The sequence below is a fragment of the Numida meleagris genome, chromosome 1 (genome assembly GCF_002078875.1).
Source record: "Numida meleagris isolate 19003 breed g44 Domestic line chromosome 1, NumMel1.0, whole genome shotgun sequence".
Classification (NCBI taxonomy): Eukaryota; Metazoa; Chordata; class Aves; order Galliformes; family Numididae; genus Numida; species Numida meleagris.
This window is the reverse complement of record NC_034409.1, coordinates 31,179,497-31,194,714: the sequence shown is the minus strand read 5'-3', so window position 1 is coordinate 31,194,714 and position 15,218 is coordinate 31,179,497. Positions and strand designations below refer to the sequence as shown.

The 15,218-nt window shown below is 44.6% G+C and overlaps 1 protein-coding gene across 1 annotated transcript in view; it reads left to right on the top strand.

Moving 5' to 3' along the window:
• The window catches only part of SCAF11 (SR-related CTD associated factor 11), a 41,575-nt gene extending 30,895 nt beyond the window's left edge, over positions 1-10,680 (top strand). Inside the window, exons 11-15 of the mRNA XM_021385005.1 lie at positions 360-2,861; positions 4,439-4,782; positions 6,783-7,001; positions 7,426-7,545; positions 7,896-10,680. Of these exons, the coding sequence (XP_021240680.1) occupies positions 360-2,861; positions 4,439-4,782; positions 6,783-7,001; positions 7,426-7,545; positions 7,896-8,024 (3,314 nt within the window). The 3' untranslated portion in view covers positions 8,025-10,680. The remainder of the gene's footprint in view (positions 1-359; positions 2,862-4,438; positions 4,783-6,782; positions 7,002-7,425; positions 7,546-7,895) is intronic.

Here is a 15,218-nt window from a genome sequence, read left to right as displayed (position 1 = left end):
TTACTTTTTAACAGCTTAAATGCTGACTGTATTTGAGCATCGTTCTTGCTTTATCAGCAGCGGTTTAATTGTGAATACCATTATTGTCCATACAGCCATGTCAGCACTGCTTCTGAAATGCATCTCCTGGTGCCTAATATTTAATTTTGTTAGTTTGATTCTGTTCTTTAAAGAGAATCTGCACTGGGGCGGGCTGGAGGGGACTTTATTTTAGCTAGTTATGGTCTGGCAGCATTTCGTACTGAATTGTATATTGTATTATTTGATAATATCCATTAAACAAGAGTGTCATTTTATGGTCTTAACTGTATTTGTGTAAATGTTTATTTCCAAGCATTAAGGTATTCTGCTTTTATTAGAATCTTTAGGGAAAGGATATGCTGTTGCATGTGCCCAAGAAGGAGAAGAGAAAAAGCAAGCATCAGGTTCATCTGGCACTAGGGGAGCTAGAAGGAAGTCTGTTAATACTACTCCTAGAAGAAGGTCTGCGCGGAACACCAAAAATGAGACTCTGAGTCAGTCTCGGAGCTCACCTCGGTCAAGCAGTTCTGCGTGCAGTGCCCCTGATGGCAGTAATCCACCTCTGAATAAATCCTCTTCAGAATCAGAGAATGTTCCTCCAAAACGGAAGTCTAAAAGAATAGTTAAACAACGAACACCTCTGGCAAAAAAGAAACTGAGAAGTTCTGCACGTTCTGAAAAATCATCCAGTGATTCAGTGGATGATGATGACGATGCTGAGTCTGAAGCAGTTCTAACAGTAGATAAAGACCAGCAGTCAGATAACGAAAGCAGTAGTGCAAACCTTCCACAGAAAAATGATGCAGAAACAGAATCTGCTAATGGATTGGAAAGCTGTAATGAACATGCAGAAATTGAGGAAACTGCAGGAGAATGTGAGGAAGATACTTCAGGCAACGGAGATGTGAGTTTCTCTGTCCAAACATCTCCAGTATTAGCTTTAGGAGGAGAAAGTCAGGAATTTGAAATAAAAGATCTTAATGAAAAAAATATAGAACTTAAGAGTCAGGATGCCTGTGAAAATACTCCTGAACAAATGGAAACAGCGTCTAGTCCCAGGGTTGAACTGTGTGACCGTGCAACATTTGAAAATTTAGATGAGACAGTGTGTAGTCCTCAGAAAGAATTACTTGAGAACATAAATACTTTGACGAAAGTACATCAACCAATAACTAGTCCAGAAAATGAATTGCTGGAACATCCAGAGTCTTTGGAACAAGATCAACCATTAGAGAGCCCCAGAACTAAATTGCATGAGCATATGGAAACCACAGAAGAAGATGATTCTAAGGCAGATGAAAAGACAACAGTGGACTGTGCAAGTACAAATACTCAAAACTCTAAAACTGATAAAGAACCAGATACGTTAATATGCAATGCTTCTATAGACAGTACATCGGAGCAAGCCTTAAAGGAAAGCCCCATGCCAGAGGGTGAAGAGAGCAGAACTTCAGAGTCACTTGTGATAAATGCTGAACATAAACATTTTGGTGAGGATAACAATGAAATGATACCAATGGATTGTGATTCATTTTGCAGTGACCAGAATGAACCTCAAAGTGAACAGTTGCCACCAGCTGAAAGTGTAGAGCAGGGAAAAATGGACTCCTTACAGTGTGATGCAGCAAACTCTGCATCAGTGTCAGGATTTTCTGATGAAAAAGATGAAACTATGCGCCAAGAAGGAGAGTGTCAGTCAGAACCCAAAAAAGACAAAAAGACTCGAACGAGACGGTCTCGATTTCACTCACCATCAACAACTTGGTCTCCTTCTAGGAGAGAGGGCAGGAAATCTCAGTCACCGTCCCCTAAAAGGGAGATGTCCAGAGAGAGGAGTTCCCGATCACCCAAGAAGGAAACTGTTGGGGAGGGAAGGAGATCCTTGTCTCAGTCTCCAAAAGGAGAGACACTCAAAGATGAGCGAAAAACACCATCTCGATCTCCCAAGAGAGAAACTGTCAGGGAAAGCAGGAGATCATCTTCTCGGTCAAGAACAAGGGATTCGTCTCCGAGACAAAAATCTAGATCTCGAAGCAGTGATAGAGATTGTCAGAGAAGAGATCGTGACAGAGAGAGAAGAAATAGGAGATGGTCTAGGTCCCGGTCACGATCTAGGTCAAGATCACAATCAAGGACGAGAAACAAAGGTTCTTCATTCTCTAGAAATGAGAGGGATGGTCATTCACCTCGTTGGAAAGATAGATGGGCAAATGACAGCTGGAGGAGTCCCAGAGGAAATGATCGATACAGAAGAAGTGATCAAGAGACACTGAATGAAAGTCTAAAGGAGAAGGACAATATGGAAAAAAGCAGTGATGCTCAGTGTTCTCCAGACAAGCGGAGGAATGATTGTCCAGACTGGGTAATGGAAAGGATAAACTCCGTTCCCGAGGTCAAGAACAGAGATAGAGACAGACCTCATTGGGAAGACAGCAGACACGATAATTCAGGGCAGTCGTGGAACAAAAACTTTGGACCAGGTTGGATTCCAAATAGGGGGAGAGGTCACCGTGGCAGAGGTGGGCGTGGAAGAGGTGGTTTCACATACGGAGACCAGAATGAAAATCACTGGCAGAGTAGAAAACCTCTCTCAGGGAACTCAAATGGTTCTGGGAATGAAACTACAAGGTTCTCAGAGCAACAGCCATACAAGCGTAAGAATGAACAGGATTCTTTTGATACACCTGCTGATAGATCTGGGTGGACGTCTGCATCCAGCTGGGCTGTAAGAAAGACTTTACCTGCTGATGTGCAGAATTATTATTCAAGAAGAGGACGAAACTCATCAAGCCCACAGTCTGGATGGGGAACTAGACAAGAAGAGGAGACACTTGAACAAGGTATTCAGAGTTTTGAAACAAAGTTTAGTCACAGATGCAGTAGATGAGTAAAATTCTAGTCATGTTGTTCTGTTAGTTGACTAGTTCTTCAAAATAAATTGGGGGTGAATTTGTAGTAACTTTGCAATGTGAAATATGGATTTATAGTGTTTTGTCAGGGTTTTGGTGGCTTTTTGATTTTGCTTAAAGTCAGAATTTTTATGTAGCTTACAACTAGGCACCTAAAGAGTACAACTTTAAATCAGTTTGGCTGAAGAGAAAACATCTTTGTGGTTACTTTTAGCAGATGCACAATGTAGATATTAGATATGATAAATCATTACATGGACATTCATTTTGCTTCTATATAAGCTTTTTGCTGTGGATGAGATTGATTCTGAATAGCTAGTAAGTTATCCACAGATTGTTAATGCTCTGTAGTAGATGGTAGATGTAAATTGTATTTAAAAATCACAAAATCCAGTTCTGAAGGCAACCACACTTGCCCTTTCGTATTGTCATGTGACTTTGTCTTTGGTTTTTATCCATTTTTATCTTACGTGCCAGCAGTGTTGTTCTTTTCAGAGATAACTGCATCAAAGGCTTTGTAGTTTTGAGGCAACTCTGTTAGCCTTCCATTTGCTGCAGGGAAATGTATCAAACCATTAATTGCAAGTATCGTGCATTTTGCAGACATTATCTTCCATAGTTTGAGATAGTCATACTAGTATTCTTTTTTGGAATCTGAACTTCAGATGAGAGCGCTCTCTCAAAACTGGACAAAACAGACTTGATCGGCATCAAGACATGGTCCTGGGCAACCTGCTGTAGCTGGCCTTGTGTAAGCAGGAGGGTTGGACCAGAGTGAAGCATAAGGGTTTAAATGCCGATCCCTGTGAATTAGCTGGAAGGGTTCCTCAAGGAGGGGATTCTGAGGGAATGAGAAACACATCTGGATCAATAATCCACTGACCATTGCTCAGACCTAGCTTCTTGACTTTTTGAAAGACTCGCTGCTTATACCTTGCATTTTTACTTTTAACTTATGTTGAAGGTAGGGTTGAGACAGTAAAGTCATTTTTTAAAGAGTTTTACCCCCAAGAGGTTATTTTTACTTCTAGGCTTTACTTGTTGCACCATCGCAGGGCTTTTTAATAATTCTTTCTGAATACTGGCATCTTTTGAAATTGGTTGACAGTGAGCACATGGGCAAAGGGGAGCAAAAAGCAATGTATCCAGAAACGTGGAAAGTAAACAAGTTATGTTGTCTTTCTGTTCTTTGGGTGAGAATTTTTGTTTCATTGTGATGGAATAATTTATTGTCTGTGCTGTGGGAACAATTAGAGTAAATGGAAATTCAAAATGTAGACCTGCCTAATAAGGTGACCTTTTTCTAAACTTAGAAACTAGCACTTAACCCAGTGGTGTGTCTGGTCATGAGTGCTGTGTAATAATGTGATGCAGTATCTTTAAAAAATTCAAATAGAGCACTCTTTTTGAAACTCTATACTTCATGAAGATTTTAGACACCTAGTTCCACCTTTTGCTTTATAAGATGTGAATATTCTGCTTCATATGCTATTTTTTTCTTCTGATAGATCCAAACCTCAAAGACCAAGGCAACCAGCAAAGTGATGGTTCTCAGTTACCAGTAAATATGATGCAGCAACAAATGAATGTAATGCCGCCAGTGAATGCACAGCACCAGCCTATGAATATGTTTCCATATCCCGTGGGTGTCCATCCTCCTATGATGAATATGCAACGAAATCCTTTTAACATCCCCCCTCCAGTGCCCATGCATCTCCATACCGGAGTGCCTCTCATACAGGTAGCTGCTCCCACAAATTTGTCTCAGGGATTACCTCCGCCTCCACCTCCACCCCCACCATCTCAACAAGTCAACTACATTGCTTCACAGCAAGATGGAAAACAATTGCAGGTATGCTTTATCAGAAGCCATGGGCAGAGCACTATTGAAGTAACATACAAGTTAAGGGTCTCTGAAATTTAATACTACCTACTTGATAAACTTATACTTGCAGTTTCTTTCTCTCTTGCCTGTCTTCTCTCACTCCATGTCAAATTACAAGTGGAAATATCCATGAGAATTTGAGTTAATAGGGGACTGGAACTTTTTGTTTGCGATAGTAAGATGTTCCAGTTGGTAATGGAACACTGAAAATTCTTCTATATTGTCCATTACCTTTTTCTTCGTAGTTTTGGGAATAATCAATTTCAAGTTTTCCCCTTCAAAATCAGTATTTCAAGCTTTAGGAGATGCTTGAATCCCCTTTCCACATCATGTAGAAAGTGACCTCAACCCCTTTGTTGCAGTTCTCAACCCTTGGGTTGTATGAGCAGAGGAAAATTATCGAGCACTTCATGGCATTGATTTGTTCCACGCTTCCATTCTCCCAACTGTCACCGTCTCAGCTGCTCAGCCACTCCCACTGCTGCATCTTCTGTTCTGTTTAATCTTCTGAGCCTTTTTGTTACTAATTTTCAGATTTTCTTTGGTAGGTTTTACTTATCCCTTCTTGCAAGATTCTCCTGGTGTTGGGTGCCCTGTTTGAGACCTAACTTTTGCTTTATTACTCAAGTTTCAAAAACTCTGCTGTGCTTGGGCAGATCAGACCATCCTTTTGTGCCTTCCAAGATAGCTTAAAACATTCTTTGTTAGGTCCTCCTGTAGCCAGCTGTTTATATTAAGAGCTTTTGTATCAGGAAAAGGAAAATGAACAGCTTCCAAGAGAACGAATGACCCGGAAGGAGATGTAACACCAGATCTGTGTTGTATATAGGGTTCCTAAGGGCTTCTCTGAGGTTTGTCCTTTCCTTCCGTTGCAGGCCACCTGCTCTAACCTAAAAAGCTTTGTCCTGCATTGCAGATGGAAAAAGATGTTCTAGGACAATTATTTCTAAACCCGTTTTCATTAACACCTGAAAATTTGAAATTTGATAAATTCTTAACATAGTTTGATAAATTCTTAACATAACAATGTTAAGAATGCTACTGTTAACCATTCATGTATCCAGGAAAAAAATGTTCCAAGGGAAATACTGAGTGGGGTTACAAGCCATGTGAGATACTTGAACAGTAAAACAGCAAGGTACTATTTGAACTAAAATGCCTGTAGATTACTTGTTTGTTTCATCTGTGCTGTCTGAAGTTAAAATATTTTCACAGTTGGAAATTCAATACTCTTAATCTCTGAAATATGAGAAGTCAGAACGCATTTTGTGAACCTCTGTGAAACTTACTATCTAGTGAAGCAGTAGGCACAGTTCTGTAAAGATTGCGTATTGCCCCAACATACAGGCATTTGTTAGGAGAGCCATTGCTATATCTGTTGCTGTTCTCTGCATCAGCCGTGCTCATGGTGCCCTTTGGCGATGTCGGGAAGTGCATAGTAAATGGCTTTTCCTTAAGAACAAGTACAGGTGCTTCAGCGAGCAGCATTTTGTCTCTAGCCTTAAGTAGACAGTAGGTGTTGACACGTTTGAAATCCCCTTAGAAGTTCAAGCTGATAACAAGCATGAAAATAAATATTTTCAAAGCAGCGTCATGATTTTTTATAACATTAATCTCATTTACAAAATATGGACCTCCTTTTCTCTCCTGTGACAAATAAGGTTCCTTCACAATGCACTAACGCCATCCACGCCTGTTTGCAGGATATTTTGTCGCTGTGGTCTCCATCGGAGCCAGAATCTAGCTACTGCAGCAGTAATGTGGTGGATGCCTTACTTTTCAAGTTTTGCTTTTTTCTTTTGAGTAGATCTGATATCATTTGCATATTTTCCAGAATAATGAAGTGTGGAAATGACCTGATGAATGCATGCAGCATTGATGCTTTTTTCAGTAGCTGCTGAAACAGGTAGAAAGATACATTCTCATACCGAAGGATAATGTAACTACCAATAGCCTTTTAAAAACAGGGTATTCCAAATGTTGCTCCTGTGAGTAATAACATGAGCGCTCCAGCCTTGCCTGCTCCAGCAGCAGTCCTGGGAAATGTGGGAACTGTTCAGGGACCAACTTCTGGCAACGCGACGTCATCGAGTCACATCAAGGGCTCTAGTGCAGCCATAAAGCTGGGAGAAAACAAAGCAAGTGTCACAGTGGAAGCCAGCGCAGATAGCTCAAAGAAGGACCAGGCAAGTTCAGAGTGTCTATATGTGTATATCTACATACGTGCATGTGTAATATGCATATATATGCCTTTTTTATATACTGAAAGATAAGACGATGATAGCACCTCTTGTGTATATCCCTTAATACTCCTCATCCTGTCATCTGTGTGATGCTTTGTGACAGCTCTGGGCTATAACCAACCAGCAGCTGTTTCCTTGTAATGTAGTCTTCTTTAAAGCAGCGCTATTCCAGATATTACTGTAATTGCTGTGGGACAGCATTCCATTCTCAGTAAACATAAGCAGCTCTGACAAGTGCTGGAATTTGAATAAGGGGAGCGTAGTTTTCTAGTACTCTATAGTATCTTTTGTCTGCTAAATTTGATGATTGATAAACTCATATATAGGCATTGAAAAAATAATATTCTAGTTTGTTTTCTTTTGTCAGAAATTGTTAATTCAGGAAAAAGCAGCACAAGAAGTCAAACTGGCTATTAAGCCTTTCTACCAAAATAAAGACATCACTAAGGAAGAATATAAAGAAATTGTGCGGAAAGCTGTAGATAAAGTAAGTTACCTGTTAATGGAGTCTGAAATGGGTATGTTTCAATTGAGGTTGGCTTGGGTTGGATTTTCTCACTGTGTGGGAACAGCTTGTAGTTGCTGGGAGGGAGAACAGGAGAAGCAAAAACACCTTGCTCCATTCACAAGAGCTCGTCCAGCTCATGGGATCGGAGCTAACTTAGTGTTTGGAGGAGTTCAGTGGGAATTGGGAGGTATTTATTTGGGAAGCTTTGGCGCTTTCCAAAATTACACTGAGATGTAGAAGCCCTGGGGTGGTGGGAAAAGAAATACTGTGAAACAGTGACAAATCAGCAACTATTTCAAGCGTTTCTTTTTCTTTTAAAACTGTTGTAGGTTTGTCATAGCAAGAGTGGAGAAGTTAATTCTGCCAAAGTGGCAAATCTGGTGAAAGCGTATGTAGACAAATACAAACACTCGCGGAAAAAGAACGCGGAAGAGGCAGTCTCCTGTGAAAGGAAATGATGTCAATTCAGTCTTGAATTTTATTCTCTCTGCAAAGTGCAATTTCATCATGAACCGTTCACTGAAAATTGTACATGACCGTGATTTGAATCTGGTTTTGATAAAATTATTTTTCAATGTAGTATATAATGTTTTGTTCTAAAGAGATCTAGATCTGCAGGGCAACTTCTTTATTCCTTTTTAAGAACAGATGTCTACAAAAAAAGTAAAAGGTGTAAAGAGGAATCACTAGGAATGTACGATTGTGTGGATACTTAGATGTACAGCATTTTGACTTGAATGACAGTGCATTAAATTAGACATTTGTCTGAATACATTGATTTTTGGTAACAGGTATGTACAGTACATCTAATTGGTCAAAGTGGAATTTTTGTTTTGATTTCTTGATGATAGCAAAGATGAAATAATGTATTGCCTTGACAGATACTTGGAGCGTTAAGTGGACAGGCTGAACGCAGGGCTCACAGCGTGTATATAAAGAGCACATGGAGTTGTCTGAACAGAAGAACTGTTTGGATTTTAAAAAGAAAAATCAGAAACAGTGAAACTCGGTGCCCCAACTCAAGGGCACTGCCTACCTGTTGTAACACCAAATAAAAGTTATGCTGCTTGGTTTTGTTTGTGAAGTTTTTCAGTTTGTTTCAAGGTAGTGGGATGAACTTGATGAATTTTTATGTGCTGAATGCCTTCCGTCACCGCGCTGCGACAACCTCAGCTCATGCCTAATCCTGCCCTCAGCCAGCACAGCGACAGGGAGCTTCTGTGCTGGAGCTGGATGCTCAGGCACACCAACTCCTTGTTTCTTCAAGCAAGACCAAGAAAAGTTGGAGTTGGTTTCTGGGCTCCTGGCTGATCAGAGATAGCCAGGTGTGCCTACCTGAGCTGTGCACTGCTTCCCTGCATTAGCTCGGGCCTGAAGCATGGAGCACCAGCCTGCTGTCACTGGAAATGCACCATCTGAAGTACACCGGCTTTTACGCTTCCCCACGCACTTTCTGTGGAGAGGTCAGTAGAGGTACCACAAGCATTTTGAAAGCAGATACGGAGTCATAAAATGTGCTAGAAGAATGCTTTCAGCTGAAGTAGAACGAATGTTACTGAGCTGGCAGCAGGGAGGGTTGCCGAGATGCATACAAGCTCCTTTTGAGGAAGACAGCTTGGAATCCTCCCAGATTTGAGCAGAGAAGAAGCCCTTCTCTGATATTCACTCCGAGATAGAAATGCTTTTCTCAGGGAGAGGGGCTGCTACCACCTCAGCGCTGCCTTTGGGCCCAGCTCTGTCCCCTTGCTGCTGCGTGGGCTCAGCATGGGGGCTGCTTCACCAGAGGCTCCTGGCCCCAAAGCACCAGCAAACCACGCAGACAGGAAGCATCAGCTGATGTTTCTGATGCATTTTCTCAGCAGCCAGTAGTTCCCCAAGTTACCTCTTCTTAACAGAGAGCTCGGCCTTACCCTCATAGTAACTTCTGCAGAAGCCTGAAGATGAATCAAGGGCGATACAGCTATTAAGAAAAAAAAAAAAAAAGTGATGCTTGTCACTTAATTATAACTTTCTACAGACTTAATGAAGCCTTTGACTGTCTGTATTTATTTTTGTGTGCCTAAATAAAAATACTATGTAAATGAGAAACCGCTATAATACATTTCCTACAAGCCAGGTTTTAGATTTTTCCAAATGCTCCGTTTTACACTGTGGTAGCAATTTGTATGAGCTCCTGAACTATGTTAAGCTACAACGGGTTAGCACTTCTGGAGAAGTGTAGCAAATTGCTATGTCTATCCCAGTTTATCACGCCATGCGTACTTACTTATTACATTTTACTTCTCTGGATTTTTGGAATTTGAATGACTTCTTGTATCTTTATACAGTTGAGCCTTGCTATAGAGCTCCTCTCCGGAGCCATAGAAATGTTTGTGTCTCTTTTTTCTTATAAAGGAGAGGCGGAAATTGTGTGGGGAGGAATGAGGGAGGGTGGGAGCTGGGGGACGGGGCGGTGGCTATAGTGATGCTCCACTGTATTTCGACACGAAGAACGGGATAGATTAGAATGTGATCAGGAACTTCACTTTGTCCAATGGAATATTTCGGAACTTGCCAGAAAAAAGTATGCAGTTCACTGCAATTTCTATGCTGAATGAAAAACAAACATATTGCCTTAATGCATAGACTCTCCTATTTTTCCCAAACAGCAGTGCGGTCTCTGTTGGTGTGACTGCCCATGAAGGTGTGTGCATTAACCTCGTAGTCATGTTTCTGTTAAAATAATATGAGAGCTGTATTTCTATTTATTGAAGGTCTTGTACTGAAACTCCCGCGTGCACTAGTACTGAAGGCGAGTGCTGGGAGCACGGGGCGAACCCGGCCCTCTGCGCTATGGGAAACTCATTGGGTCCAAATTGCCGTGAGGAAAACAATTACAGAACTGTGTACTTTCTGTGAACTTAGGCCAATGCCAGGGGCTCTCCCTGCGCTCCTCCCACTGTCTCACTGTGCATGCTGCTCGAATGTCTCACCCTGAAGATGTAACCCAGGAGCGCAGTGGCTGTCCAGAGTCACTGGGTGGTGTTTGTAGCATAAGGCCGCAGTGCTGTCTACTGAAAAAAAAAACTAGTTTTGTGTAGTGCTTAACATTTTCTAATAAATTCTTTTCACTAAGCTGTTAGTACTCGGTGTTTGGTCTTCAATGATTCTGGATCAAGGTTTACTGCAGAAAGCAGTGTTAATTACTGTTACTTCTGCATACTTAGTGTTGTTTTATGTTGTCTGGACTCCTCCTCACATCTGGTTTGTTTTCGCCGTGTCTGCCTTCTCCCCGCCTTGTCTGCCTGCACATGCTGCAAGCTGAAGACAAGTGCATGTGGCAGTGTTCATTTGCCGTAAGTGCTGCAGTGATGACAGTTCTTGCCTGACAAGGATGGGACTGGAACCAGCCAGGCCATGCCCTGCACGAGGAGAGCTGGAAGGGCTGCCCAAGCAGAGGGCTTGGCTGGAGCAGCCCCTGGGGAGCCCTGCACACCATCTCCTCTCTGCAGCGGGAGCTTTGCTCCAAACATCCCATTGCTTTCCAGGACTAGTTTCTGAGGAATAACCCCAGGTCTGTGCAGACATTGTCACATGGTTTGTGCAAGAGCCTGCTCACCTTTTGGAAAATTCAGAGCACCTTTATTAGATTTTGGCTGTTAATGCCTAGGTGATAGCAGCTATGGTAGAAACAGATAGACTTGCTTACCTTGCTTGCGTTTACTGAAAGTGCACTGATAGATGGGCGTGGGCACTGACAAAAAGAGCTCACCACTGTGACAAGCAAGAATTGAAGGACACGACTCGGCAGCTTCACTGGGGACAGGTGTAGAGGTGCCAGGCCGTCAAGGAAGGGCTAAGGAAGGGCGGGCTAAAAGGCACGCAGTGGATGGCAGGGCCAGGCTGCAGCTGCTGCTCTTTAGCTGCAAGAGGAGCGGAGGTAACTTAGGGAGGTGCAGAGATGTTGGGGGTCACTGCAGCAATGGAAGATGGGCAGCGGAAGGCAGACAGCAGGACATTATTGCCAAGAAAATACAGTAATGAGGTGGAAAGTAATTTAGCTGACTGTACTTACTTAATTAAAAATTAATTGCCTAAATTACAAATCCGTCTTATTTCCACAAGCCTGCCTGGGGCCGTATCTGATTCAGGTGTGCTGACAGCACAAACTGCCAGTTCAGCTATTGCTGCAAAGAGGGTTTTGGTACATTTTGGTTGACGAATGCCCAGCTATGCCAACAGGTGCTATTGCTACAGCTTGAGCACAGGGAGGGTTCCTGTACTGACTGCGGGGTGGCCCCGCATGGTTGTGTCAGCAGGCCCCTGAGGCGATGCCAGAGTGACTCAGTCAGTGCCCATTAGCAGCGGTGCTCCTCAGGTTACCTAAGGCACTGCAGCGCTCGTCACAGCAGCCGCAGAGCACATTATACAAAGTGCAGCTGTACTGCTTTCCTGACGCCGACACCTGCCTGCCTCCGCAGCTGCAGCAGGCCGGGCTGAGTCACAGCTCCACAGCCATAGGCCTTTCAAACCAGGCCTGCACTTTGCTGACGGGCTGTGACCGTGCCCAGTGCGGGCTGCCAGCTGCTCTACTGGCACGGCTGAAGCAGAGTAATGTGTGTAAAACATAAGCCTTGCCCGTAGAGCCTGGGCTTCCTCTGCTGAGAGCGACTCAGTACCTGTGAGTGGGCCCGGCCACCACAGAGCTCTTTGTGCTGGCTGGGTGCCTGCAGTGAGCAATGCTGAGTGCGCGTCACCTCCAGGCCTCACTGCTCCCGCTCCCCTCACTACTCATTACATCCCTCCACTCAGTCCAACCCCAGCCCCTACCCAAATGCCCACTAACCCTGTCTCTCAGTGCCACATCTCCACAGTTCTTGAACTTCCCCAGGGGCAGTGACTCCACCCCCTCCCCAGGCAGCCCGTTCCAGTGCCCGTCCGCTCTTTCTTTCTGAGAAGAGTTTTTTCCTAATATCCAACCTGAACTTCCCCTGGTGCAACCTGAGGCCATTTCCTCTCATCCTACCACTGTTACCTGGGAGAAGAGGCCAACCTTCACCTTACAACAACCCCCTTTCAGGGAGTTGAAGAGAGCGATAAGGTCTCTCCTGAGCCTCCTCTTCTCCAGACTGAACAATCCCAGCTCCCTCAGCCGCTCCTCATCAGGCCTGTGCTCCAGACCCCTCACCAGCTTCGTCGCCCTCCTCTGAACACGCTCCAGGGCCTCAATGTCTTTCTTGCAGTGAGGGGCCCAAAACTGGACACAGTACTCGAGGTGCGGCCTCACCCGTGCTGAGTACAGGGGTGCACTCCAGGGAAGGCAGCTGAGGTGAGAGCTACTGGGCTGAGAACATGGCCTGGGGTGAGGACAGAGCTGCGCTGCCCTGGACGCAGGCAGCTGGGGCTCAGGCAGACAGCACTGAACCAAACAGCCCCACACAGCCCCGTGTATTACAATATCCACAGTCATCAGTAGTTTTATCAAAAAATGGGAACAATAGTAAGGGCAGAAAACATGATGATAGCCTATTTCGGTAGTTAAAGAGAACTTAGAAGCAGAACCCTTTAAAATAATCAGTACAGCATCTATGAATAATCAAAACAAAACAAAACCATTAGCCCATAGGAAAACAAGAACGCACAATTCACTGACCACATAAAAGGAGATGAATCCACAGGAAGGCACAGGCTGGAAGCTTGCCTTACAGTTCTTTTTCTAACATGACTCAGCCACAGCTCCCATTCCTGCTGCTGGGAAGCTGCGGGGCATCGCTGGGTCCCACGGCACACAGCCATCTGAACCAGGGTGGAAGCCAGCGCAGAGAGCACTGACTGTGGGAGCCAAACCCAAAGAATTTTGGCAGCAGGTTGTCATATAATTAGTCCCAAAATGTTGCAGAAATTAAACCTATAGCCACTAATTATTATTTTTTATGAGGAGCATAAATCAAAACTGGCCAGGGATACCTAGACGCCTCCGTGCAATAGCACGAGGGAGGGATGAAAACAACAGGGAAGTCAGAGCTGCTTCAGTTTTGGTGCAGAATGGGTTTTTCCCATGGCAGGGATGTCCCTGGGATTTATGGCAGAGCACAGACTTGAAGCCGTGAAGTTTCACAGCCTTCCTAGGCCAGGGGACACAGTGCAGAGGTCAGAGCTGCGGGCCCTGAGCAGCACAGGGGGATGCAGCCAGCCCATCGCTCCCAACACAACTCGACTGCATTAAGGTCTGCGCTGGCAGGCTTCCTGAGATACTGTTCCAAAGGAACAGAGACGCAGAGAGCCTTTGGGGCAGCACTGGGACAAGGGCACAACCTCAGCCAGGAGAGCAGCAGCCCGCGGACGTGTAGAGCTAAAACCCCAACAAGAAGATTGGGAAACCCTCCCAAATGCAGCTGGCAGCTGGCCCAGCTACAAGTTCCTCAAAGGGCACCTCACCCAGCTGCTGGCACACCCTGCCGGGAACATCCTCCTCTTCTGGGGCTTACGGCTACGCTAGGCTGCTTTTCTTTCCATCGAAGACCAAAAGCCATTGGTTCATCCTTCTAAAGGTGTCGGCTCAGACTGCGTCCTGCTTATCTCATCGCAGACACAGAGAAGCCAAGCACAGATGGCCACAATGGTGTGAGAAAGAGCAAATTGTAATGCAGCCATATGAAGAGTGCTCCAACCAAGTGAGGGTGGCTTTGAAGCCACGTTGATTAAAGCACGCACATAATCCAGCCCGCAGCACCATGAACAGGCCACTGATCATTTCTTCCAGCTCACAGGCTGCAGGCCAGTCCTGCAGTGATGGCCTGAGGGAATGGTCCATGGGAAGAATGATGGGGTGAGCACCCCTGGCTGCTGCAAGTCATCACATGGTAACAAACACCTGGCCTGCAGGCAGGGCAGCACTATGACCTCTGTGTTACAGCAGATGAAGCAGCTCCACGTTCCTGGTGGCAGTGACATGAGCTGAACCCAAACCCCAGCGTGCTTCAGAGCTGGAGGGCAAAACCACACTAGGCAAGAGCAAGAGCAGGAAACGCTCCTCAAGAACCATTAAGAACAAAAACCTGATAACTAAATAGTGAGAGAACTATTTGAATTTAGCATGTGCCTGGCCCCAGCCTGCCGGGAGACAGGCACCAACAGCCACGGTGCCAGCCCTGCCTTCACACAGCGCGGGAGGAGCACCAGGCATGGCATCAACCACCAAAGCGCCCATCTGTTAGTGGGGAAAAGAGCTGGCTAGAAGATGAACCATTGCAGTGCTCTTCCTCCTTCCAGGAAAGGTTGCTGCAATAGCTTTCAGCAGAGGTTAGGCCACACCCCAACAAAACGGACCCCAGCCGTCACTGTGCTGGTAACTTTCAATCTCTAGAAAACTCTGACTGACCATTACAGAATAACACTGACTTCGGCAAAAGGTGCAAAACTCTTCACAAGAAAAACTTGAACTGCACATGCAAGAGATGTCTTTGTTTCAAAAGCATACCTAACCTGGGGATAGCACCATCTGCTTCGGGTGGTGTTTCTATCGGCCGTGTTTTCCCCAAGAAGCTGTTGCCATTCAAGGAGAGGGCTGAGGTAAGCTGAAGTTCTTTGTGACCAAGTTCCTGAAGCTCGCTCAAGACCCCCACACTTTTTCCACTGCTCATAACTTCCAGTGAACGCTGGTTTCAACCAAA